Source organism: Heloderma suspectum, chromosome 14, assembly GCF_057233095.1.
Source record: "Heloderma suspectum isolate Gila_16-S chromosome 14, 16-S_ref, whole genome shotgun sequence".
Classification (NCBI taxonomy): domain Eukaryota; kingdom Metazoa; phylum Chordata; class Lepidosauria; order Squamata; family Helodermatidae; genus Heloderma; species Heloderma suspectum.
Window position 1 is genome coordinate 4,539,516 of NC_139471.1, and position 27,008 is coordinate 4,566,523.

The 27,008-nt window shown below is 47.2% G+C and overlaps 1 protein-coding gene across 26 annotated transcripts in view; it reads left to right on the plus strand.

The window, feature by feature from the left end:
• The window catches only part of FNBP1 (formin binding protein 1), a 165,574-nt gene that overhangs the window by 55,194 nt on the left and 83,372 nt on the right, over window positions 1–27,008 (plus strand). For 25 of the 26 annotated variants that reach the window (XR_014785886.1, XR_014785887.1, XM_084820949.1 and 22 more), the window contains 3 exons: window positions 2,475–2,590; window positions 10,476–10,532; window positions 12,452–12,599. Coding sequence is in view for 24 of the 26 variants with exons in the window: in XM_084820949.1 (XP_084677075.1) it covers window positions 2,475–2,590; window positions 10,476–10,532; window positions 12,452–12,599 (321 nt within the window). In the remaining 2 variants the exon portion in view is untranslated. The remainder of the gene's footprint in view (window positions 1–2,474; window positions 2,591–10,475; window positions 10,533–12,451; window positions 12,600–27,008) is intronic. The other variant, XM_084820973.1, reaches the window with a different exon arrangement.

Sequence of the window (27,008 nt, forward strand, 5' to 3'; positions counted from 1 at the left end):
GAACGTAGGGAAAACCACTAAACCATTCAGCTATGACCTCAATCATATCCCTTATGAATATACAGTGGAGGTGAGGAATAGATTTAAGGGCTTAGACCTGATAGACAGAGTGCCTGAGGAACTATGGACGGAGGTCCGTAACATTGTTCAGGAGGCAGCAACTCAATCCATCCCAAAGAAAAAGAAATGCAAGAAACCAAAGTGGCTGTCTGATGAGGCTTTACAAGTAGCTGAGGAAAGAAGGGAAGCGAAAAGCAAGGGAGAAAGGGGAAGATATACCCAACTGAATGCAGAGTTCCAGAGAATAGCAAGGAGAGACAATAAGGTCTTCTTAAATGAACAATGCAAAGAAATCGAGGAAAACAACAGAATGGGAAAGACTAGAGATCTCTTCAAGAAAATCGGAGATCTCAAGGGAACGTTTTGTGCAAAGATGGGCATGATAAAGGAGAAAGAAGGTTGGGACCTAACTGAAGCAGATGAGATTAAGAAGAGGTGGAAAGAATACACAGAAGAACTATACAGGAAAGATCTGAATGTCCCTGATAACCATGATAGTGCAGTCACTGAACTGGAGCTGGACATCCTCGAGAGTGAAGTCAAGTGGGCCTTAGGAAGTATTACTAACAACAAAGCTAGCGGAGATGACAGTCTTCCAGCTGAGCTATTTAAGATCCTAAAAGATGATGCTGTTAAAGTGCTGCACTCAATATGCCAACAAATTTGGAACACTCAACAGTGGCCACAAGACTGGAAAAGGTCAGTTTACATTCCAATTCCAAAGAAAGGCAATGCCAAAGAGTGTTCAAACTACCGTACAATTGCACTCATTTCACATGCCAGCAAGGTGATGCTCAAAATCCTACAAGCTAGGCTTCAGCAGTATGTGAACCGAGAACTACCGGAAGTACAAGCTGGGTTCCGAAGAGGCAGAGGAACTAGAGATCAAATCGCCAACATTCACTGGGTCATGGAGAAAGCAAGAGAATTCCAGAAAAACTTCTATTTCTGCTTCATTGACTACGCTAAAGCCTTTGATTGTGTGGATCACAACAAACTGTGGCAAATTCTTAAAGAGATGGGAGTACCAGACCACCATACCTGTCTCCTGAGAAACCTGTACGAGGGTCAAGAAGCAACAGTTAGAACTGGACGTGGAACAATCGATTGGTTCAAAATTGGGAAAGGAGTACGACAAGGCTGCATATTGTCGCCCTGCTTATTTAACTTATATGCAGAGTACATCATGAGAAACGCCGGGTTGGATGAATCACAGGTCGGAATTAAGATTGCCGGGAGAATTATCAACAACCTCCGATATGCAGACGATACCACCCTAATGGCAGAAAGCGAAGAGGATCTCAATAGCCTCTTGTTGAGGGCGAACGTGGAGAGTGCAAAAGCTGGTTTGAAACTCAACATTAAAAAAACTAAGATCATGGCATCTGGCCCCATCACTTCCTGGCATATAGAAGGGGAAGAGATGGAAGCAGTGACAGATTTTATTTTCTTGGGCTCCAAGATCACTGCAGACGGTGACTGTAGCCATGAAATTAAAAGACGCTTGCTCCTTGGGAGGGAAGCTATGGCAAACCTAGACAGCATAGAAAGAAGCAGAGACGTCACCTTGCCGACAAAGGTTCGTATAATCAAAGCTATGGTTTTCCCAGTAGCAACGTATGGCTGTGAGAGCTGGACTATAAGGAAGGCTGAGCGCCGAAGAATTGATGCTTTCGAACTGTGGTGCTGGAGAAGACTCTTATGAGTCCCCTGGACTGCAAGGAGGTCAAATCAGTCAATCCTAAAGGACATCAACCCTGACTGCTCATTGGAAGGACAGATACTGAAGCTGAAGCTCAAATATTTTGGCCACCTAATACGAAAAGTCACTGGAAAAGACCCTGATGCTGGGAAAGATTGAAGGCAAAAGGAGAAGGGGATGGCAGAGGATGAGATGGCTAGATAGCATCACCAATGCAATGAATATGGACTCGAGCACGCTCTGGGAGATTGCAGAGGACAGGAAGGCCTGGCGTGCTATGGTCCACGGGGTCACGAAGAGTCGGACACGACTGAACGACTGAACAACGACAGTTGTCTTGATTTTTAAAAATTGCGCTTGTATTGTGTCATGACACCGTCAGTCGAGAAACAACACGGTGGGGAATGGTTGGAGTGTGTTGCAGGGAAAACTGGCGAGTCGAAGAAGGGTTAAGCCCTCCCATTCCTGCTGCTTTTCCCCTGCAAATCTTGCACCCCAGCTCTAGGGATGGCAGCTTGCGTGCTCAGGCCTTTGTTCGCAACCAGGTGCTTAGACTGGCTTTGGGGTCTGTTGGCTTGATAAAAAGGGCACCCTTAAATATGCTCCCCTGTCGTGATGAAAAGTGTGGTGATGACGATGATGTTATTTTATGGATATTATTCCTGTACAGAGGCCTCCTAATGACGCCCTCTCTCTCTGTCTCTGTCTGCAGGATCAGTTTGACAATCTCGAAAAACATACACAGTGGGGTATTGATGTTCTGGAAAAGTACATCAAGTTTGTAAAAGAGAGGACCGAAATTGAAGTCAACTATGCAAAGCAACTTAGGTGAGTCGGCTGACTTGTCTTGGAAGTGTCTGAAAAGATTGTTTGCTTCATGGGTTTGCTGATCTACACTAAAAAGAAAGAAAGAAAAGGTTCCACTCTTTGAGGTGGCCTAAAAATACTTCAGATTGAATAAATAAAATATAATCAACAAAGATAGCTGTGCTGGACTGTGAGAGAGAAGACACACAAAACAAAAACCACAGTTGGGCAGTACTTTCCTTAGAACCAAACAAAATTCCACAAAGTTGTTCAAGCTTTCAGGTTATCCAGGGCTCTTCATCAGGCTAGGTGGTACAGAAAAGCAAGGGGATGAGGGAAGAAACAGAACAGTCCCAAAATCTGCCCGGGTCTTGAGGCTGTGAAACTTGCTGTTTAGATAGACCCAGTCTGGAAATGGAGATTTGGAGACTGAATGAATTAGTCAGTGGTAGGGCAGTGAAATGGGGGCAGGGGGAGGATCTTGTTGCAGGCTTAGACTTGCGTAAGTGGAAACTGCAACAACATGTTGGGCCGTGGAGCAGTACTCTTCATGATGCCAGCCAGGCCCTTTTCCATGATGTTCCATTACATTTTGCTTCCCCATCCCACACCCCAGTTTTCTGGGTTTCTCCCCCAATAGTCAGCCTTCTAACTGAGCCATTTTGAGTGTTCCCCTTGGGGCTTTTAATCTTAAAGATTTGTGTAATTCTGCAAATCTGGGTTTTCCCCAAGTCTCTTAGTACCTCTATTTAGTGTGCAGATGATGTCATTTTGGCCTCATAGGGCATCACCGTTTTGAGAATGAGTTTGCTCCTAGTATGTGACCATACATGGCTTGGGACCGCAATACCTGATGGTGCGCCTATCCCTGTATTAACCTACCTGTACCCTTTGATCAGCGTTGGAGGCCCTCTTCCAAGAGTCTCTTCCGAGGGAGGTACAGAGGACAGGAACAAGGGAGGGGGCCTTCTCAGTGGTGGCCACTCAATGTGTGGAACACTCTCCCCAGCAAGGCCCACCTCGCGCCAGCGTTGTCACCTTTTCAATGTCGGATTAAGATTTTCCTCTACTCCCAGGAATTTGACGGCATGTGATGAGCTTCTTGGCATTTTATAGTTTTTAGATGTTTAAAATTTTTGTTTGTTTTTATCCCTGTCAGAAGACACCTTGAGTCTTTTTCTGAGAAAGGTATCTAAGAAATTTTATTGATTGATTATTATCATTATTGTTTATTAATAATAATATAGAATGGTCCTTTTAGTCTGATCCAATAAAGTTATGTCTGTGTTATCCTCAGCACAGGCCTCTCACTGCTGCGTGTGCAGTTGTACCCCTTCCAAGCAAGGTTCGCAGTTTAAGCGCCAGTGTTGTTTGTCTTTAATCTAAGGGCTAATCTTTCTCATACACCTCCAAATCTTCTCTGCGTGAGGGTGGGTGGTGGGTAGGGGGAGGAGAGAAAGGTCCGAAGGTTGTGAATCTTGATGGTTTGCATTAGTGGAAAACACATCGGAACTGCAACAAAATGTTGCAGTATGTTCTCTCCTTCTGGCAAGAGGGATGCTGTTCAGGGTTCCAGACAACCTGGGAAGGGACTGGAGCTCAGTGAGGGCTCATGTACCTTATATGGCAGGGACGATGAACTGCTTTCAGCCTGAGGGCTGAATCAAATGTTGAAAATTAAAGCTCTCAGGGACTTCGTTCCAGTGGTGGGCGGAGCCAAAGACAAAGGAAGTGGGGCAAAAGGGGCGGGGCCAAAATAAAAAAATACCAGCAAGTTTTACCTAATGCTTTCTGCCAGTAACTAGGCCCTCGAAGAGGCATTTCAGCCTTTCGGAATGGGGAAAAAGCTGCACAAAAGCTGGGAAACCACCAAATCATTGGGGGAAAGGGGCGTGATCTTCCAGGGAACCCAAGAGGGCTGGCTTTGGCCCACTGGCCTGGGGTTCAGCACCCCTGTTTTATATAGAATATTCCAGATTCGATCCCCAGCACCTCCAGTTAGTGTACATCAGGACGTACCGTTGTCCCAGGGGGCGTTCTGGGGGCAAAATGGCCACGGCCACCAATACCTTCATTATGCCACATTGCCTAGAATGTATTTTTATTCATTCATTTCCTTTCATTTCTATACTGCCCTGTAGCCAAAGCTTTCTGGGCGATTCACAACAATTTCTCTGGGCGGTTCACCACACGCCCTTTTGAATGACGACAGCGTCGTTCTGGGGCAGCTCAGGGACAGAAATATGGCGCTTGGAGTTACAGAGGAAACAGGAGGAGGGCTGTGGCGTTTCATCCCCCCTCCCATATTCACCCCACCCACCTGAAAATAGCTGAAATGCCCCCATTTGTGGCTTCTGAATGGGGTCGTAAAAATGGAGGACACCATTTTTGCTCTGCCCTGTAAAGATATTATTGTATCATTACTTCTGCATTTCTGGTATGGCCTGCAACCGACATGGAGATAAAATCGCAACCGGCAGGCTGCCAGTGACGTCTCCCTCATCCTATAATTGAAATCTCTGCCCTGATATGTTTCATCGTGAGGGTGCGGGTGAGTGACCTTGCTACTCTTCTGAGCGTCACTGTACCGTACATAGTGGAGAGCGCCCTCGCATAAAAATGGCTCTCCTTGCTGTCAGGAACAAGGTGAAAGCAATCTGGAAAAAGTAGATGGATGAGTAGGAAGGACTTAGCCCTGCCTGAAATCCCTCGGGCCCCACCAGGGCCAGCGCCAAGGTTTGGCATGGTTGGGCACCTGCCCAGGGCCCATGCCCCAACGGGGGCCCATTGACCAGCGCCCTCTGGAGTTGCTCCGCCTCTTCCTCATTACAACCTGCTTCTTCACCCGCCTCTCACTCTGGACCAGTCCCAAAGCTGAGGCCATGAACCACTATGCAGCACAGTCTGTGAACCAGGGATAGAGCGGCGTAATGTCTAGTTCAGGGGGGTTGAACCTCTTTCAGCGGGAGAGGCGAGGGGCTGTGCAGGATGCTGAGGCTGCGACCTCAGCTATTGGCTTGCTTGGATCAGTCCCTTTGGCTGTCCTGCAGAGCCACTTTCATCCCGAGGGCTGAATTCCATTTGAATCTCCACATCTGCTCCTCTTCGGCCCTCGCCACTCCTGCTCTTTTGAATGTGGCAATTTGTAAGCTCCTTGGGGCAGATACCTGTCAGTTTTTTGTTCTTGTTTTGCTATGGCTTCCAGTGACAGTGTATGTAAGGCAGGGGTGCAAAATCTAAGGGCCAGGGGCCAAATCTGGCCCTCCTGATGTACTCTAGGTGACCACGCCCCCTCCCCCCAAGCCACTGATTGTTTGGGGGTTTCTCAGCTTTTGTGCAGTTCCGCCCCCGCCCCCAATTCTAAAAGGCTGAAATGCCTCTCCTAAATATGCTGCTCTTTTTCATTATGATTATTTTTAATAGATTTATATACTGCTGACCATTTCCAAGCAGTTCACAAGAAAGTTAAATACAGGGGTGTTGAACCCCTTTCAGCCCGAGAGTCAAACTCCATTTCGGGGAAGCTTTCGGGGGCCGCATTCCTGTGGTGGGCGGGGCTCCAAGCAGAAGGGGTGGGCCTGGAGGCAAAGGAGTCAGGAACACGTGAGGAAAAGGGGATTGGGAGGGAAGAGGAAGAAGTTGTCGTTCAGCATGAGCGGCGCTGTTTCGCCTCGCATCCCCCTCTGTACAGCCAGCTGGTGATGGCGATGGTTGAGGAAATGTCTCCCTATCCACATTCTCGTGTGGAGAATTTAGAGAGGTGAGACATTTTTTCCCCTCTCTCAAAATACTAGAACCCGGGGTCATCCTATGGAACTGATTGGTGGGAGATTCAGGACAGATAAAAGGAAGGACGTCTTCACACCGCGCGGGGTCAAACTATGGAACTCACCTACCACAGGATGTAGTGATGGCCACCAACTTGGATGGCTTTAAAATGGGGTTGGACAAATTCGTGGCGGAAAAGGCTATCAGTGGCTACTAATCCTGATGGCTCTGTGCAACCTCCAGTACCAGAGGCAGTGAGCCTCTGTACTCCAGTTGCTGGGGAACATGGGTGGGAGGGTGCTGTTGCACTCCTGTCCTGTGTGTGGGTTTCCCGTGGGCAGCTGGTTGGCCACCGTGTGAAAAGAGTGCTGCACCAGATGGACCCTTGGTCTGATCCAGCAGGGCTCTTCTTCTGTTCTTCTGTTCTTAAGAAGGAGTAGTGAATGACTCCTTTAAATGTGACGGTGCCCAATAATAAACAATGAAGACACGTTCCTGTATGGCTGAATGTTTTAAACTAGGCATGCTTTGCCCTTGAGCAGCAGGAGGGACGTGTGTGTGTGTGTGTTTCCTCCCCTGGACTTGAGCATGGATCGAGCTTTTCTGGAGCATCTTTTCTGTGCTCCAGGAGGTTTCTTGAGCGTGTGACATGCCCGTGATGACCTGAAGTAAACGGCGAGAGGCAGCCAGGCAGAACAGCGGCTACAAAGTCCTTGGGCCCCCTCCCTGCGTGGGGGGGACACAATACCCGGTTTGCTTTTGCCACAGCCGCTCCAAAATCAGCTACACAGAGAGGCTACATCTCCTTTAGCTGCAGATGAGATCCTGGGGGGTGGGAGGAAAAGGTGGGGTGGTCTCCACAGAGAGGAGGCGCTGATGTGGCTGCAAACAGAAACGGCCCTGGCTCCCACCACCTCTACAAACAATGCAAATGGCCAAAATTTGCATGATTCTTATTGCTAGGGAAAACGTTCTGCATTGTTTTATAAAAGTCCCATCCTTCGTTCCTGGTTTTGTTAGAGAGCGGGAGAGGCGAAGCGCTATGCAGGATGCTGAGACCGTGATCTAAGCCAGGGAGGCTTGGTTGGTTCAGTCCCTTTGACACCTCTCCCTTCATATGCCTGCCTGAAGACTGAGATCTGTTGAGGGGCCCTCTGCGTCCCACCAGTGCAAGACATACGCTATGGTGGGGCATGGGAGAGGGCCTTCTCTGCTGTGGCACCCCGGTTGTTGAATGCCCTCCCCTTGGAGGCCTGATTGGCGCAGACATTGGTCCCATTTCGGCACCAAGTAAAAACATGGCTTTTTACCAAAGCCTTTGAGAGCTAAATGCATTCCCTAAAGTAGCACACTGTTTTAATGGTTTTATTGTTTTAGATTTTAATTGGTATTAGCTTGTTTAATGGTTTAATATGTTTTTAACTGTTTACATTATTTACTGTTTTGTACTGTTTAAATTGACTTTATCTGTACACTGCCCCGAGATTTATTTTTTTATTTATTGCATTTATACCCCGCCTTTTTTCCTCTTGCAAGGAACCCAAGGCGGCTTACATTATCCTCCTCCTCTCCATTTTATCCTCACAACAACAACCCTGTGAGGTGGGTTGGGCTGAGAGTGTGTGACTGGCCCAAAGTCACCCAGTGAGCTTCCATGGCTGAGTGGGGACTAGAACCCGGATCTCCCAGCTCCTAGTCCAACACTCTTGCCACTGCACCACACTGGCTCTCTCGTAATGATATAGGGTGGGATACAAAAGCTTTAAATAAATAAGTAAATATACTGCAGGGCTGTTGAGCCCCTTTCAGCCAGAGGGCCAGATTCCATTTCAGAGAAGCTCTTGGGGGCTGCATTCCAGTGGTGGGTGGGGCCAAGGCAAAAGAGGCAGGACTAAAGGCAAAGGGGTGGAGTTAAAGGTAAAACAGGTGGGGCCAAATTATCTTTGGCTCCACCCCTTTGGCTTCTCCGAAATTGAATTTGGCCCTGGAGCTGAAAGAAGCTCAACACTCAATACTCAGAGGTCCTGAGTACTGAGTCCTTTTCAACACCCCCCCCCCCCCGCAAATATGTAATGACAGTTGCCCTGGTGTCATCACATTTCTTGTTTTTCCCGTGTCACATGTATCTGGGGAAACCCCACTGGATTTCTTCCTGGGTTCCTTTGCTGTGATTTTGCCATGACTTCAAGGCGAGTCCAGAGAAGGGGTGGTGTGATAGGATAAAATTGTCTTCAGTGGAAAATGTGTGACTTTGCTGGAATAGAAGTGCTGTTGTGAAAGAGGAAATCTGCAAGATATTAAATACAAGACATTAAAAAAAAAAGGGAAGTAAACCCTAGTTGAAAAATGCTACTTGGTTTTTTAATTATTTTTAACTTTCCAAATACGATGACAAACAAACAGGCAAAGAAAAAATACATGGACTTTTAGTCTAATTATTGACAAAGGGTAGTATCTACATCCTCCCACTCTTAACTTGAACTCCTTGGACGAAAAGCGGGATATAAATGTAACGAACAACAGAAAATAAAATAAATAACATTGCGGACAAAAATATAGGTGGAATCCATTGACTGCCTGGAGGTTTTCTTTATGGTTCTTCATAATAACAAATTATATTGAGTCTCTTTTCCATAATCTGAGGAAAGCCTTTGAGAAATATTGCAAAATATGACAATGTAACACTTTGTACTTCCTGTGCAATAAATTGTCTTGTTTCCCATGCTATTTTTTAATGTCTCCTTTGGGGTCTTGGGGATGGTGAGGAAGAGTTTATTTATGAGCTACCCAGTCGGCATACTTAGAAACTGTATGACATACTCCAGGGAAAGACAGGGGAAACCCCCTTCTGACTTAGGAAGTCGGCTGTATGTACTTCATGGTATGTATGGAATATTTTTGAAACCCACATTCTGCAGTAATGAAAACCAAAATTTTCACTGAGGAAGGCTAGATTCTGCCATTTTAAAAACATTTGTATTCACTTTATTATCGTAGGATTTTAAAAATTATCTGTGTTCTAACGCTGCGTTGTCCAAATGTTGTAAAAGCAACGCATGCACTTTTAAATAAACCGAGCTTTAATAAATAAGATGCAAATCAAGCAAATGGTTTTCAGCGCTTCGTTTTATGGCTATAGGCCACCCTGAGAATATTTATACAGATTCATAAAATAAACATTTTTCATCCCCTAAATATATATATCATTCCAAAATCCATATAGTGTAATACCTTCATTATGCCAACTCAAAGATCCGGAAAAATGTGCAAGCTTTCGAGAGCTGCAGCTCTCTTCATCAGGTGAGATGTTACAAAAAGCTAGTGGGGCAGGGAGTCACGGGAGGGAGAAAAAAAGGGCTGATGGGATCTTGTAACCAGGATGTCTGCCTCGTCAGAGACTTAAGGTGATATGGTGAAGGAGGACTTGCAGACGTTCAAATTGGGCTCCGCCAAATGTTGTGATGCTTTCAAGTTTCAGTGCCTCGAGGACCGGGTCGCGGGAACCTCAGACCTTGGTTCCAATCTGGCCTTCAGGGTTCCCTGGAAAGCCCGCCCCTTTCCCTGGCCCCGCCCCTTTTCCCCATCCACAGGTCACTTGGTTTCCTGACTTTTGTGCAGCTTTTTCCCCATTCTAAAAGCTTCCTAAGTTGGTGGGAAACAGAAATAGAGATCAATGAGAGTGTCTTTATATTAACACAGCTGGAGATATGTAGATGCTGTTCTAGGCAAAATGAGTCAACAGAAGCCCATGTGGGTAGTTTTACCTAGTAATTGGAGGGGATGAATGCTCAGGGAAAAAATAAGGCCGATAGGGTGTTGTATTCAATAAGGCTTTCCATGCCCTTTTTCTCCCCGCTCCCCTCACAACCCAACCCACCATCCTGCTTCTTGTGACAACGAAGAGACCTGGAGATCTTGAAAGCTTGCACATTTTCCTGATCTTTGAGTTGGACTTAAAAAAGTATTACAGTATATAGACTTTGGAATTTTTCATTTGGACAACACAGTTGCCTTTGTTTTATAATTATATATGTGTGTTTGTGCGTGCGGGGGTGTGTGTGTGTGTGTACACACATTGCTAAGGGATTCATTGGCAGGTGACTTATCCTATTATTTTGCTTCTGTTATTTTACTTTAGGAACCTTTCGAAGAAATACCAGCCCAAAAAGAACTCCAAAGAAGAGGATGAATACAAGTAGGTTTCTGTACAAACGTTTTCATGGACTGTCTTTTTCTGCAGAGTAAATCAATATTCACAAAACTACTTTGCAGAAATATTCATCAGCAAATATGTTAGATTCTTCTGATTTAATTATTCTCCCTCCCTCCTTCCCTACCCCCCACTCTCTATATGCTATGTGGGGTGTATGGGAGCCAGTATAGTGAACTAGTTACAGTGTTGGACTGGGACTCGGGAAATCCAGCTTCTAGTCCCCACTCTGCCATGATGAAGTTCACTGGGTGACTTTGGGCAAGTCAGTGGCTCTCAGCTTAGCCTACCTCACAAGATTGTTGTGAAGATAAAATGGAGGGGAGGAGGAAGTTCATGTATGCTGCCTTGGGCTCCTTGAAGGAAAAAAGGCAGGATACAAATGCAGCAAATAAAGAAAGAAAGAAATTTGATAAACTCTCCTGAGCACCACCACAAAATGGCAGCCATGGGAAGCATGGCAAATCCACCTGAAAGACTGAGTACATGGCAGAGGTGGCTCTGAGCCCCAACACACTTAGCAGCTCCCTTGAACCCAGTTTTCAGCGCCAACAGAAACCTCTTTCACAGCAATCCCTGCTGCCAGTAAGAAAATGTGTTAACCTTTTAAAAAAAGTGGTAGAAATAGAGCACCTCGGTGGTCACTAAGAAAGGTGTATGCAGGTGCATTTGTGTCCAGCTTTAGCTTATTTCAGAAAAACGTTCCCCAAACATTGTGTGGGATATTTTCCAGCACTTAATTTATGCTAAGATTCCCTTTGGCATAGTCCATGGAATCTGTATTGATTGATGGTGCTGAGCCCTGGGCCCTATATAGCTGCAAATAATACAAGGGAACAGCACCTTCGGCTTAATGGATTTTTGTCTAGATAGAAATTACGGGGACAATTAAATATTATTACTTGTGTAGTAATGAACAGGGTCAATGAAAACATCTCTGTTCATTTCCTAAGGTACTCTTAGATGGATGACGGTTAACATTGATTCCTCTTATTATCGCAGCAATCGATTGGGTAAATCGATGGGCAATTGATTTGTTAGAGCAGGAAATATTGGTATGTGTGAGCATAATTAGAAACGAATCAAGCAGTTACAGAAACAGGAGAGTGGCTTCCCTCATGAAAGAGTCAGAGTGCTTAAAATACTTGGCAGGACAGGTTCATGGGCCAGCAGAGCACAGGTAGTAACATCACGAGAAACGATAATGATGGATCCTCTTGGATAATGTGCCGTTTAGCCTTCTCTGAGGTCTCAGACAGGGTTCTTTCCTGACCTTGGTACCTGAGACCCTTTTAACTGGCGGTGCTGGGCGTTGGGTCTTCGAACTTCAGTGTGGAAAGGGTGTGCTCTACCACTGAGCAGTGGCCTATCTCCATAACCTATACACAGACTAGGGATGGATGAATGAGGGCTGCTCGAGACCACTAGGAGTCTCCAAACATCATGTGGCTGCTCATCTTGTGACTGATTCCCATTCGAGTTTGCAATTGCTGCTCGCTTTGTGGGTTTGGGAGATTTGCACAAATTGAGCAGGGATCGAACGGGAGATTTGCGCAAATCGAGCAGGGATCAAACGGGAAATTTGCGCAAATAGAGCAGGGATCGAACGGGAGATTTGTGCAAATCTCCTGAAATTCCTCGCAGTGGGAAAGTCAAAAGGGGCAGAGTCAAAATTACCAAACAAAGGACCCAAAATACCAGCATATTTTCGCGTAAATTACTAAGCCTTAGGAGAGATATTTCAACTTTATTAGAATGGGTAGAAAAAAACTGCACAAATGCTGGGAAACTACCAAACGATCAGTGATTGTGGGAAAGGGGGGGTGAGGTCAGGGGAAGGAATAAAATGTAGTGTTTAAAAAAAAAAATTAACTGAATTCCTTGCCTATTTTTGCCACTTTCAGGTATTCAGCATGTCGAGCCTTTTTAGCCACTCTGAATGAAATGTGTGACTACGCCGGACAGCATGAGGTCATCTCAGAGAACATGACCTCCCAAATCACGACCGAGCTGGCCCGTTACGTGCAAGAGCTAAAGCAAGAGAGAAAATTGGTAATTCTGCTTCCCTAAACATCCCCACCCACCCCATTGTTTCCAGTTCTTTGGTATTTGGCTTGTATTTATTTAGAATTATATCCTTCCCCATCACAAAGTTTCAGGGCAGGTCATCAGAACTGCAACACTTCCTGCCGTTGTCAACAGATTTTTATTTTTTTTTTAATCATGTGAAAATGTTGAAATTTCCACACCCTTTGCTGATACAACTCTTGAGTGTCAAAGGCCAGTTTAGACCAGCAGTTCTGGCACTGCTTCCAAATTCTCCTTGCCTGCAGACTCGACAAAGTTTGAGCCTGAGCACAATGATGTCACATGTCCTGATTTGTTCCGGTGTATGGCGGCTAGGCGATAAAATAAGACAACTGAATGTATGGTTATTGAAATAAATAAAGCTCTCGGTCATCCCCCCCCCCGTCCCATTCCTCAGTCTCAGTTCTGGAAGCGTCTTTGGCCCGGGGGAATAGCTAAACACGGTTGTGCAACCAGTATGTGTTGAGGCACCTTTTATGCCCAAAACATGAGTTATTGCACTTTTGCAGTAGGATGCTACAGAGCTGGAAAACATCTAGTAAAGGCCAATCGAAATGAAACGATCCGAGAGCTAGAGCAGCTCCTCTGTGAGGAAAGGTTAGACCACTTGGGGGCTTTTAGCTCTGAAAAATTGGCGAGTAACGGGGAACATAATCAAGATTTGTTAATGTATTTATGGTGTAGAGCAGGGGTGTTGAACCTCCAGCCCGCAGGCCAAATCCGGCCTTCTTGGGTTTCCAGAGGGCCACATCTTTTTCCCCTGGCCCCACACCTTTTCCCCTGGCCACTGATCGTATGGTGGATCCCCAACTTTTGTGTCATTTTTTCTCCATTCTAAAAGATTGTAATGCCTCTCTCCTAAGGCTTTGTTACCATCACAAATTCTTTCTTGTAACCTTGAGCACAAGTCAGCTGGGGGCGACTGTGCATAGATATCCTGCCTTTGGGACTCCTTCCACTGCCTAGGGCTTTTGGGCCTAGTTTGTTCTCGAACCCCTGCACTGGTTCGGCGGGGACCCCTGCCAAGTAGCAATCTTGTCAAAGGGGCTTCCCCAAGGGCAGGGACTCTGCCTTGCTGCAACTATTCCTAACCCTGACTCCGAGTCAGCTCGGGCTCTTGAGCGTGGAGATCTTACGGACGGGAACCACCTCCATTTTTGCCTGGGGCTGTGGCTCATGAATTGTGAACCATTGCCTGTTTTTGAATCTTGTGTCGTGAACCTGCTTTGAACTTCTTATGTAGCTCAGGGAGCTAAGTCACTGACTATGACTATGTACTCGTTTCTGGACTGCGCCTTAAGACTTGGTCTTTTAGCTTTCGAGTTAGCGGATTTGTAACTTCTAAGATTAAGTGCTGTGACTTCTGAATGGAGATCTATGTCCCCTGATTTGCCTTTGAATAAAGCTAAGTCACTGAATCTCTGCTTCTGTCATTCAATCTCATGGTGAGGAAACTAAGCAGGTCCTAACTGTTACTGGCAGTTGGAGCTTGCAGCTCGAATATGCTGGCATTTCTGCCCCCGCCCCTCTTGCCTTTGGCTCCGCCCACCACTGGAATGCGTCCCCTGAAAGCTTCTCCAAAATGGAATTTGGCTCTTGGACAGAAAGAGGTTCTACATGCAGAGTTCAGGAATCTGACTCAATAGAAAGTCACAGGTTCGACCCTTGACACCCGTAGTCGAATTATCGGATGTCACGGGACTGGGAAAAGGACTCTCTGCTTGAGATACTGGCGGATGACGTTGGACGTAGATGGCTTTGACTTGGTGCAAGGGTAGCTTCGTCTGATGGCTGGAATCCCCAGTGGCTGGTTTTGTGAGGCTGCAGACATGTCTAAAGGACGCCTTGTCTTGTTTTGCTGTAGCTCTCAAGCCGATGAATGCAAACACAAGCTGCTCTCCTCTCCGTGCTTTTAATTCCCTCCCCGGCTCTTTGCAGACATAGTCTCTCTGTTGTTCCCTTGCCATAAAGCATAAATAATGCATTGCTTCTTGCCAGGGGCTCTGTTGGAGACGGCGGTTGTTGGTGTGATCTGGAGCAGCGGGGGGCTGCAGCAGATGAGCGGTTTTGGGTTTCCAAGGGGGATTCTCCTGCCTCCCTTTCTTCATGTAACCCTGCAATTAACTCATGGTCAAAAAGGGAATGATTAAAACCTTGGAATAATAAGCACAATCCGCTGTATAATGCCCTTGTGCATTACACAGAGGAAACGGAGGGAGGCAGCCAAAAAGGATCCACAGATCCAACTCACACCTGACTTAGCTTCCAGTTTCTGCTTCTCCCGAGGCATTGCAAAATCCCAATCTTATTTATATTTTCATGGGGGCTGCATTTCAGTGGTGGGAGGGACCGCAGGCAAAAGGAGGTGGGGCCAAAACCGAAAACACCAGCATATCCCTTTCCCCTAACCACCGATTGTTTAGTGATTTCCTGGGATTTGGGGCAGCTTTCCCCCATTCTAAAAGGCTGAAATGCTTCTCCTGAGGCTTTTAGTTAAGGGTAAGAGCTTTAAGCTACGGTAGGCTGGTATGGTTGGTTTTGGGCCCTGCCCACCCCTGGAATGCAGCCCCCCAAAGCTTCTCCGAAATGGAATTCAGTCCTTGGGCTGAGAGAGGTTCCTCCTCAAGGACTACATGTGAGCTTACAGCCATAGGAAGCATGAGAGACCCGGTCGAAGTCAGACCCCAGAGGGAACTAAATCTTAGGGACAGAGTTGGTGACTGAAAACATGCCTCACAGACAGGCTCTGAGCCTTGTGTCAAGGCCTGTTTTGACTGGATGCAGTTGAATCACTCAAGTCAAAAGGGCCATTCGTAAAGGCAGCAACGTGGAGTTCAGACCAGAGACCCCCGCAGAGGGGTGTCCTGCGTCTCTGGCATCTCCTCTCTGACGTCAGAGCTTTCCCTGGTTTGTTCTCCTCATCGGTTTCTTGCCTAGATCGCTGGGCCGTTTGCAAAGATGAAAACAAACCGACGATGGTTGCTCCTTAATTATACCAGCAGATTCCCAAGCTCTGTGCCAGGGCACACAAAGCGCTCCCCCGTATGCTGCTTGGAGAGAAGATGCCGGAAGCTGAAATCTCAGTCTGGAAACCCTCTTGAGTCTGGGAGGTGTGGGTGCAGGGTTGGACTAGGATGGAGAAGGCACAGGTTCAAATCCCCAGGGAGGCATGGAGTCCGTTGCTTGAGCTGGGGTTAGTCGCTCTCCCTCAGCCTATTCTTCCTCGCAGGGTTGTTGAGAGGATAAAGAGGGAAGACCATGTACATCAGGGCAGGGGGACTTCAAGCCCAGGGGCCAAATATGGCTCTTCCAGGGTCCCTCCAAGGTTTTCCTGACGGCCATGCCCCCTTCCCCCCAGCCACTGGTCGTCTGGTGGTTTCCGGTTTTTGTGCAGTTCTTCCCTTATTCTAAAAGGTTGAAATGCCTCTTCTATGGCTTAGTTCCTGGCAGTAAGAGCTTTAAGGTAAAATATGCTCGTATTTTTTATATACATCTTTTTTATTTTGGCCACACCACTTTTGCCTTCAGTCCCGCCCACCACTGGAATGCAGCCCCTGAGAGCTTCTAAGAAATCGGCCCTCTTCCACTGAGCTTTGGTCTTTCATGAGCTGTCATCAAGAGCACTGCAGTGCTGGAACCTCTAACCTGGACCATCAAATGCCAGTTTGCACTTGTACATAGAGCACATGGGCCATGGCTCAGTGGTAGCGCCCTTGCTTTGCGTGCCAAGGCCCCAGGTTCGATCCCCGGCAGCATCTCCAGGTAGGGCTAGGAAACAATCCTGCTTGAAACCCTGAAGAGACATTGCTGCCAATCAGTACAGATAATGGGCTAGCATAAGGAAGCTTTCTATGTTCCTTATCCCAGGGTCTGGCACATGGACTACAGTGCTATGACTCCTAGCCCTTGGCCCTCCCAGCATGCAGCAGAGGGTTCAGATGAAGACGAGACAGAGGGTACTTATTGGGGACAGGGCAGTCAGTGTTGTATTCAGGGCCCAGAGGATGGCGCTGGCCTCATCTTCTGGCTCAGAGGGTGAGTCCCCAGCAGAACCTCCATCTCCCCAGCCTCGCAGAAGTCTCAGGCTACAAAATCAGGCAAGGGCCCTTTAACAGTCCTGTCAGCTCCTCCAGGAAGGTGGAGCCAACCACACTGTAGGTCTTGTCAGAGCCTATATAAGGCTTTAGTTGGCCTCAGCTCCCTGCTGAGACAACATCTGCCCATTGTTCTCCTAGAAGACAGTTCCAGCCAGCAGGACCCACTCGGAGCTATCCAAGGTCCTACTCTCTTCCTGCCTTGATCTTGCTACCAGCTCCCCCTGCGAGCCTCAAAGAACCACAGAACCAGACCTACAGTAGGGAATGTGCTTCATCCCTGAGCCACCGCTATTTTGCACGTGGATCAGGCTGGTGGACCTTGGAGTTTTAGTGAAACGACACAATAGATGCCTCAGGTCAGACACCTGCCCTCTCCTGAGGCACATGCTAGCTGTGGTGAATGGCTTGGAAGGGGAAGGGCTCTTCAGAAAGGGCTGGAGAGTTTAGTTTTTCATCCACCCATGGTTTCTGAAGATGTCGGGAAAGCATAATGGAAGCTGCCCGTTCTCTGGCTTGATGCCTGGGAAATCCATTAAACGGTGAGCAAGTCTCTGAAGAAAGTTCCCCTGCATGGATTGATACAAAACCCTTCCCTGTGAACTTCTTTGCTCCATTGCGTGAACAGCTTTGATCCAAAAATAGAGAGAATTATTAATGATATAGTTGACTAAAGGTAGACACAGATAGATCTGAGCTGGGGTTTTGTTTTGTTTTTTGCTGTGCATGTGTCAGGGTCCTATGCTGTGCATCGGTAGGTGTCCCCACTGTCAGGGTGGACACTGAGCCCATAGAATCCCAGAGTAGTTCTGATGCTGAGGAAGAGCAGTCGCTCCTGGGAGAGGAGCGCGCTCCTCTTTCCCAGGGCCCACAGCTGACGGAGATTCCTCCCACCCGCATTCCTAGTTTAGAAAGCAGTCCAGGGAGTGACCCAGCACAGATAGCAGACTGGGTGGATGCGCGGCGCAGACGCAGAGAGCGGCGCCAAATGGAGGGTGCGGAAAGGAGGCGTAGCGCCCAGTTGGCACTCAAAGAACGGTTGCGCCCAGAGGATCCAAGGGAAAAGGGGAGGGATTCTCCCTAGTCCTTATATTCAGGGGTCTGCCAGTAATTGCCTTTCAAACGGGGACCAACTGTTCCAACTTAGGGCATAGGGATGCTGCTGCTCAGATCTAGTTGCTACCTGTAGAGTTGTTAAGTTGTAAAAGAAGAATAAAGCTTTGAAAAGAATCCCTTTGTCTGTGTCTGGACTTAGCTACTGGATTAGACTGAGAGAGCCCTCCAAGGAGCCCTTGACACCCACCTATGCATGCGCATTCCATGCAGGCTGATGCGGTTGTTTTCAAGTGCCAACAGTTGCAGGTGGGCTTGAAGCTAAGGATCGGGGAAGAATTTGTCCAGTTCACATGTTAATGCGAACTGATGTCATTTTGCAGATTTCAACCACTAGGCAAACAAAAACGCGGTTATCCTTCAAAATTCACACTTGTCCCAATTTTGTGGTGGAGTTCTCCAGTCAAAAAATGCACACTAAAATGCATGTATTAGGGGAAAATAACATTTAAAACATGCCTTAAATTAGAGAAATTGCTTGTAAACCCACCCCCCTGCCTGACATATTAGGCAAAAATACATACAGAAGTGTACGTATTAAGAGAAATTGATACTGAGTCCTTTCCTTCTTTCTCTTCTGATAGAGTAAAGCAGGGGCTTAAAGAAAAAAATTATCTTTATTCTAAGTGGATGGATTTGGTTACAATCTCACAAATGCCTTACTCTTGCTGGTACCCATTATATAAGATGTCATTTGGTCTGGAGAGTTACTTTACAACTCTGACTGTGCCTCACTTACAGAAATCATTTACAGCATTGCGTCTACAATGCATGCCCTCTGCCTTCTTGGAGGGAAGATTTGACAATACCTCAGTCCATCAGAGACTCTGTATCTGTCTGTGGGTCTGGGGAGGCTGAGGATGTCTCTCATTACTTACTAAGATGCCCTCTCTATGGCCATCCTAGGCATAAATTTCTTGCCATTATTTCCCAGAGCCTCCTAAATAGAACACCTTTAGAACAGATATGTGTCCTTCTTTCTGGCACACTGATGCTTTCACCACTGCCCAGGTAGCAAAATTTGCCTTGGCAGCAAGGAAAATACGTGCCAAGCCCAAACAGCCTACCTGGGATGATTCTGTTGCATGTATGAATTTATGTATATACAAATATGTGACCTTTCTTTCTTTCTTTCTTTCTTTCTTTCTTTCTCTCTCTCTCTCTCTCTCTCTTTAATGTACATTGTGGTGGCCTATGGCTTTAAGCAATAAAGTATTGTATCGTATCGTATCGAGAAACGTGCACAAAAATTGCTTATGAAATGCCATGCAGACTTAAAAAAAAAAAAAAAGCTTAATGTTTGAGATGATTTAAACCTAAGACTGGAGAAATTATCAAGCTTCGAGACATACTGAACTTCAGGTTGGGAAAATGAGAACTTGAGAAAAACTGAAATTGACTGATTGGTCCATTTTACCAAAGCCCTGGTAAAATGATACTACATGATGTAGGATCATTCTAACAGGTTAAAAAATGTTGGCCGCCTGGATGACCGCTCCACGGGCTGCGGGTGTCACTCCCGCCCCCTGCACGACTTCAAACGTCTCCCTCCCTGTTTGGCATCTGTACAGCTCTCTTGGGCGAGCCACCCTTTGGCAGCAGAATAAGGTGCTAAAATATACGGCGGCGTGGCCAGATGCAAAAGAGAAGACGGGGGTCCTTCACCTTTTGTAGCTATGTAGAAGAGGGGATCTTAGAAGGTGTCGTGCAGGCTACACCTGCTGGATTTCCCCCTTCTGCACAATTATTAAAAGCACAGGAGCCCTGTCCTCTGTTTTGTTTCTCTAAAAAACGGCTTCAAGGCGGCTTGTATTTGAAAACCCCAGTACAATAGTAGCTTTGTCTCTGGCCAGCCTCGATGGACTGTACCCTAGATGGGGATGCATGATGCACGTTTTGGCCACCTCCCTACGTAATGCATGATTGGCATCAGTTTGACGAGGCCCCTGGATTTGCGTGTCTCCACGGGGATGAGAACCATGGTCATTCAGGGGTCCTGTCCCCCGTGGAGGAAGCCTTACGCATGTGTGTCCATGGAGGGTGCCTTCGGACTCATGACAATCGTACTTCAGCTGTGGGTGTGAGTGACACATGCGCTATCCCCTTGAGACAAATTCCCACCCCTCAGCTTGATGGTGCATTCTTGGAAGCCCCTCCTTCAGAAGTCCCTCCTTCACAAGTTCCATTCTTGGAAGCCCCTCCTTCACAAGTTCTTACCCATGGCTACTGAATGACTGAAAAGGGCTATTGTGTGAAGAAGTTCCCTTATCTTTCCCTGAAAATAAAACTGACTCTTTCTCTAATTTCTCCATCCTGTGTCAGAAACCTCTGTCGTGTCATCCCCGTGTCACCCGTCTTCATTTGTAAACTAAAAAGCCCCAAGTTCTTTAGCCTTGCCTTGTCTGGAGTCCAACCCGCTGTTAATTTCATTTTGCATCTGCCGTACCTTTCCCACCTCTCTGCTATCCCTTTTAAGACGGGGCGACTGTCTTGTGGGAAAAGGCCAACTGCTGTGAAATCTAAATAACTGTCTCTGCCCATTGGAGGCCTTGTTCTTGCAACAGGGCCCATGACCCCTTCAGTGAGTAAGTTTTTGGGCACTGATACACATCACTAGACATGTATCAGTGCTGCCACTTCCCTTGAGTTTATTTATTTACTTTCTTTATTTCAGAAGATGTCTATACCGCTTTTCATTTAAAAAAAATAAAATCCCAAAGCAGTTCTCAAGAGAAAACCGTGAGGAAATACTATAACACCAATCAATAAAACAGTGATAAAACAGTGGAAAAACTCATTATAACCAGGGGTGCGTGACTGTGCTAATGGTCATGGAAATGTGTGGGCAAATGTGTTTTAAGCTGTCGGTGGAAGGACTTCATGCTAGGAGCCCGCCTGATCTCGGTGGGGAGATCGTTCCACATGGTAGGTGCTACCACAGAGAAGGCCCCTTCCGCACCGTGGCCAAATGGACCTCAGTAGGCCGCGGTACAGTGAGCAATGCCCCCCCCCCCCCGAATGTAGAGACCAGGGCAGCCTATACAGGGAGAGCAGAAGTTGTTGCTTGAGATGGTTTTGTGTAGGGTGTCAATAAAAAATTAAGCTCCTGCTTCAGCAAAGATTATTTCTCCGTTGACTGGTAAATCTAAACACAGCCTGCAGGAACAATCGGTGCTTGTTCCTTCATTACAAATAAGGCTCTTTTTGTTGCAGCCGTTCGCGAGTAAAAAAATTCACATGATCCCCGTTCAATGTGGCAGCACAAACGTCCTCCCCCCCCCTGCTCTGGGGTGCATTTCATGCAATCATTCTTCTCCTCCCCCTCCTCCTCTTAAATGCGCTCCAGTCTGACAAGGCTCTATAAGTGGTACTATGTGTCATTGCTCCTGTGCAGGCTGAGAACTCTGATGTCATGTCGACAGCTGTCCTTTTTTGCGGGGGTAAGATGATGGGTTTGTGTCTCTGTGAGCAAGCAAGGACGCAGGGTTGGCCTGGTCAGGCACCTGCCAAGGTCCCAGACCCCAAGAGGGGCCTACTGACTGGAGTTGCTCCTCCTCTTTCCCAGTGCAACCTGTTTGTTCCCCCGCCTCTTGCTCTGGACCAGTCCTAAAGCTGAGGTCATTCATCACCTTGCAGCACAGTATATGAACCAGGGATATGTTCCCACGCAACGGAAGTGGCGAGAAGGAGGAGCAGGAGATGCCACGGCCTCCTGGCTCCCTGCCTGTCAAGCAAGCAAGTGGTAGCCATGTTGAGAAAGAGGAGGAGAAGCAAGAGCAGATGGTGGCCATGGCCGTGAGAATATAAGATTCTCTGAGGGAGGGGGGCCATGGAGGGTGTCTTGCCCAAGGGCCCTCTGAAACCTGGAGCCGGTACCGCAAGGACAGAGCACCCTCTCTCTGTTCTGTTGGGCCTGGGTGTGATACACGAGGCTGTGTGTCTGTTGCCATTCTGCGGGAGGGCAGCAAAAGCACAGAATGAGATTGAATCTGGCGACCATTTGCATGCCAAGCATTTGCTCTGCCATTGAGCTGTGGTCCGCTTGCTGGTCTAGCATCAGAATGACTCTAGCCGAGTATATTTCAAAACTTTTGAAAGCATAGGTTTTTTTTTCCAATTTAAAATGAGAGGTTCTGTCTTGCACTTTTCCTCTGAGGAGGGCCCCTGCTGTGTCTCTGCATGCATGCCCCCTGACTGCCAAGAGCCCAAGAACAGTGACTCGCTCAGAGGAGCCAGTCACTGCTGAGTGCAGGTAACGCTGGTACGGCTGCATTGTGTGTGATGGGGTTGCAAAGTCACTCCCAAAGCAGAGACAAGGGAGGCGCAAGACGGGCTGGATCAGGGGTACAGAATCTCAGTCCTGTGGGGCAAATTTGACTCTATTTACACTGGGGCCCAGAAGCATTCTGGGATAATAAAGACGGCAGCGGCTGCTTCAGCTATTGCCTCGGTGTTTCACCGAGTGCTTCATTCATTTCCCTGCTGCAACAGGGGGAACCTCACCCCCTATTTTAAACATATTTGCTTTGAAACAATGACAGCTTATGGGAGGCCCCTCAGAGCTCGTGGGCCCAGGCATTTCCCTCATCATGCCAGCTGCTGACGCCAGGCCTGGCTACGGTGCTTTCCCATATCTGCAGATCTGGGGATGAAAATACTGACCTAGCTTTTCAAGGTAGTATAAGGATGACTGGAGACCATGATTTGTGCATAGGGATGTCGGAGGAATCTGTCTGTGGGGTGGAGCACGCTGAGCTTTCATTGGCTCGGCCCCCTGGGCTTTGGCTCGTTTCCCTGCGAGCTGGCCTGACTCAAACTGCATCAAGTCCAGCCAGCTCATGGATTTTTCCGTTTTTTAAAAAAAATTACATAATTAGGAATGTATGCAAATTGTAGGGCACAATTTGTGTGATTTACACAATTTTTGGCTGAAATTTGCAGCCGAATTTTGCATGAATTACACAAATACCCCCGATTTGCACACATTTCTTTTACGTAATTTTTATTTAAATGGAAAAAGTTCCTGGATTTCAGGAAAAGTCCCATGGCTCAGCCCGCAAATGCAAGTCAATTTGGGTGATCACCGGGAGTCCATCGAGCCCGCAAAGGGTAGATTCCACATTGATGGACATCCCTGTTTGTACATCACCATGAGCGCTTCGAAAAGTGGAGAGAGGGCTTACACATTTTCAGAGGGAAGCACATGGACGTGAAGCATGTGGGAAAAGTGCTGTTCAAATGCATGCAGCCTTTTCTTAGTGCACAAACTGTTTTGTGGCTCTGGCATCTGCCCATTTTACAGATGGAGAGAAGAGGAGGAAGGAGTGTTCGCGCCAGGCTTTCAGCTGGGCTGTGAACCCTGGGCGTTCAAGATCCAAAGCTAGGTGTTGGATGGCACTGGAGACATGCAAAGCGACTGCTGACGTCTGGGTTCAGAAAGCTGCCCTCGTGAAGCAAGCACCAGACCTGTTGCTTCCCAGCTGATTAAAACAATACAGCAACACTTCGCAGTGACACAGCTGCAGAAATCTCTCTGAATATTTAGCAGGGATGCTGGGTATCACATGGTTTCCTATTTTGCATCTGATGCATAAAATAGATTCACCGCGTGATAGGAATTCATGATGTGGCGAAAATAAATCCCTTTTTATGGCCATGTTTTTCTCATGAGTGGAAAACGGGCTTGTGCCTTTGTTATTCTCCTGTGTTTATAAAGAAATCAGGTCGCTGAATTGTTTTTAAAACTTATTACTCCCTTTTCTCGGTCTCATTTCCTGCTAATCCTTCCCTTTAGCATCTCATTGCAGCATTCTGATATATATATATATTTTTAAAGAGAGCTTTTCTGCAGCTGCTGCTGAAAAGCTTTCTGAGAGCCCTGCCCCAGGATTAGTTTCTTTTCTCTTTCGTCTTCAGAGCAGGGTTTTGCAACCTGAAAAATGAGATTTATAGATCACATTAAATTAAAGTCTCTTTTGTTGCCTGGACAGCTATTCCAGATGTGGAAAATATGAAGCCTGTTCTTTCAGCCTTTTTCTTCTTTTTTATTGTCTGAAGGATTACATATTTGGGGAAATAAAGCAAAACAAAACACAAACAGAACCAAAGCCGTCCCAACGCACAAAACCTGGCAGGAAATTTTAGGGTCAGAGATGAAATCAGATTCAAGGTTTTTTGCCTTCCACAGAAGCAGATGGCTGCATGTAGAGAGACAGTCAGACCACACACACACACACATGTGGCAAGAGCTGAGGAGCAAGCCCAGGAAAAGCACTGGGCATTCAGCATGTGGAACTCCCAGACACAGGAGTTCAGGTTGTCTCTTTTGCTGTTGTAGCTTGAAAACCTTTCTTTTTCAGCAAGCATTTAATTTTATTTTCCTCCTGTGTAGTTTCCCCTCTTTCACTCTGGCTCCCTGTTGCTTCCTACTTCTTCTTCTGGATGTAGGTGCTTGATCATTGATTTCCTATGGGTTTTTAAAAGTATCTTATTGCTGGATTGCTGGTTTTAATATTGCATTGGGAGGGGCCATAGCTCAGTGGCAGAGTGGATGCTTTGCGTGCAGAAAGTCCCAGATCAGATCTCTGGCATCGCCAGGTAGAGCTTGAAATATTCCTGCCAGAAACTCTGAAGCCAGTGTTGACAATACTGGGCCAGAAGGTGTAAGGGTCTGAATCAGTATAAAGCAGCGCCCGATGTTCCTATTAGCCGCTTTGGAGGGCATCTCCATTTTGGGAGGGGAAAAGTTTATAATCAGTGCTATTATAAATAAAATAAGACCAGTTATGGCAGTGCTGTGACCAGTCATTTCTGTTCTCAGACCCTAGGAGACAGCACCATGGCTAGTTAGGAATGGCAAAGTGCCTTGTTTCAGGGACCTGATGATGAAATTCCAAGTTCTAATGATTCAGATAGACTGCTCCTGTACAAAAGCGGTTGTGCGTGTGTGTTCGTGGGGAGGGAGGGGGGATTTAAAAACCTTTTGGCTGCTACTCTGACCAACATCACATCACAGTCATTTTTCTTTTCCCACTTAGGAATTGGTCCCACAGCGGCTTTTGAGCTGGTGACAAGAGATGGGAGTAAGGCTTTTACACCAGGGCCTGGTGTCAAGGGTCGACATGGTTGGGTAAATGCCAAGGGCCCACACCCCAGCAGGGGCCCACTGACAAAATCCCCCTGGAGTTCTTCCTCTTCTCCCCCATTGTAACCTGCTTGCTCGCCTGCCTCTCGCTCTGGCCCAGACAACAGAGGTGGTGAGAAAGCAGAGCAGGAGATGCTGCAGCCGCCTGGCTCCCTGGCTCTCTGCCTGCCGAGCGAGCAAGCAAGTGGGAGCCATGGTGAGGAAGAGGAGAAGGAGCAAGAGCATCTGGTGACCATGGTGGTGAGAAGGTGGACTCAGCGAGGGAAGGGGTTCAAGGAGGGTGTCTCGCTCAAGGGCCCTGCAAACCCTGAGCTGGCTCAGATTGACTTACATGCAAGCATGCACATAAGTCAATCAATGGAGGAACCCTGTCATGCTGACGGACCCGGCAAACTGGTTACGTCCTGTGCCAGTGTCACACTTCTGGCGTGATGATGCCATGGGAAGTAGCCAGATTGCTCACACACACCGCTGCAGGTAGGATGAGGTGACTTTTGCTGCTGCTGCTGCTGCTGCTGGGGCAGACCAAGGAAGTAGGCCTAACATGGAAGCCCTTATTGTTTTGTCATCTGCTTGGGCCAATGACATAGACGTAGAATCGTAGGGTGGGAAGGGGCCTACAAGACCATCGAGTCCAGCCCCCTGCTCCATGCAGGAAGCCTGATTTCCAGGCGCTCGCCCATCCAAGTACTAACCAGGCCTGACCCTGCTTAGCTTCCGAGATCAGAGGTGTTCAGGGGTGGATCTGGAAGAGATCCAAGTTGCTCAGAGCCGAGGCTTCGTACAGGCAGCAGGTCAGGCAGAGTGGCAGTTCCTCATTGGCCACAACTTGGCGGTGAATTCTATTCGGCACTCAGCCTTAGGCAGCGATTTGGCAGAGGATGGAAACGGTGTGTGTGTTTTCTGGTTGTCATATACTCTGCATATGCTCAGAGGCACTGTCAAATTTTATGCCTGCTTCCCCACACACACACATGCACACTCCAGCTCTGAGCCTGTACATGCAGAAAGTTGGCCATGGAATAATAAATGTGAGCCCTGGAGAAGTCCAGCGTAAGAGAGAAAGCCATCTAGGGGTTGTAGCGGTGTGTAAGCTCTCCCTTATCTCCTTAGCAGGCATTAAAAATTCCACAGGTTGACGTGACTGCGAGCAGCTCCAAAGAAGCGGAATTTGTTAGAAAAATGTAGTGCAGCCTTCTGCCACCAGGTGTCCTCCATATGTATCAGATTACAACACCCAGCGTCCCCAGCTGGCGGGGGAAGATTGATGTATTATCTTTCTGTAACATTATACTGCAGTTTGGAGTGTGTGTGTTTTAAAGGAAGTTATTGAGTATGTGGTAGGAGAGAGGTCAGCACGGCATGGGTGACATCAGAATTAATGGGAAATGATGGCTACTTCAGGGCTGTAGCTTTGCCAAGGATCAAGCTGCATTGCCTTTTATGGCCTTGGCTTGCCCTTGATAGAATGTTTTTTGTAGGTAGAGTGATGGTAGCCTGGCTTACGACAGAGTGCAGAGTTTTTAATTGGAAGGGAGGTGGGGGGGGAGAGAGAGCATCCCCCCCTTTCCAACTAAAGGGGAAAGCTGACCCAGGGAGGAGTACCCCACTCTGTCAGGTTAAATAGTCACTAGGTAAAAAAAAAAAATCAACAGAAGACAAATTGGGGAATGTTGCCTAGTGGTTGGAGGGCATGTAAGCCCCCCCCCCAACACACACACACACACACACACACACAATAAAGCCCCAATGGCAGGAGGTATAAACAGTCTTGTAACCCTTTGTTTTGTGTCCCAAAATCCCGGTTGAAAACTACTGGTATCGCAAGCAGACGGGGCTGGCTGGTTTCCAACCTTGCTTTGATTATTTTTGTGTCTGTGTTCTATTTAAAATATCTCAGAAATCCTACGGTCTATTCAGGGACGGCCTTTTTCCTCCATGAGCTCCATATAGAAACACGGTCGCGTTGCCTTACTAACAATTTTACATTCTGAACAGCTAATTGTGTGCCGGCTAACCACT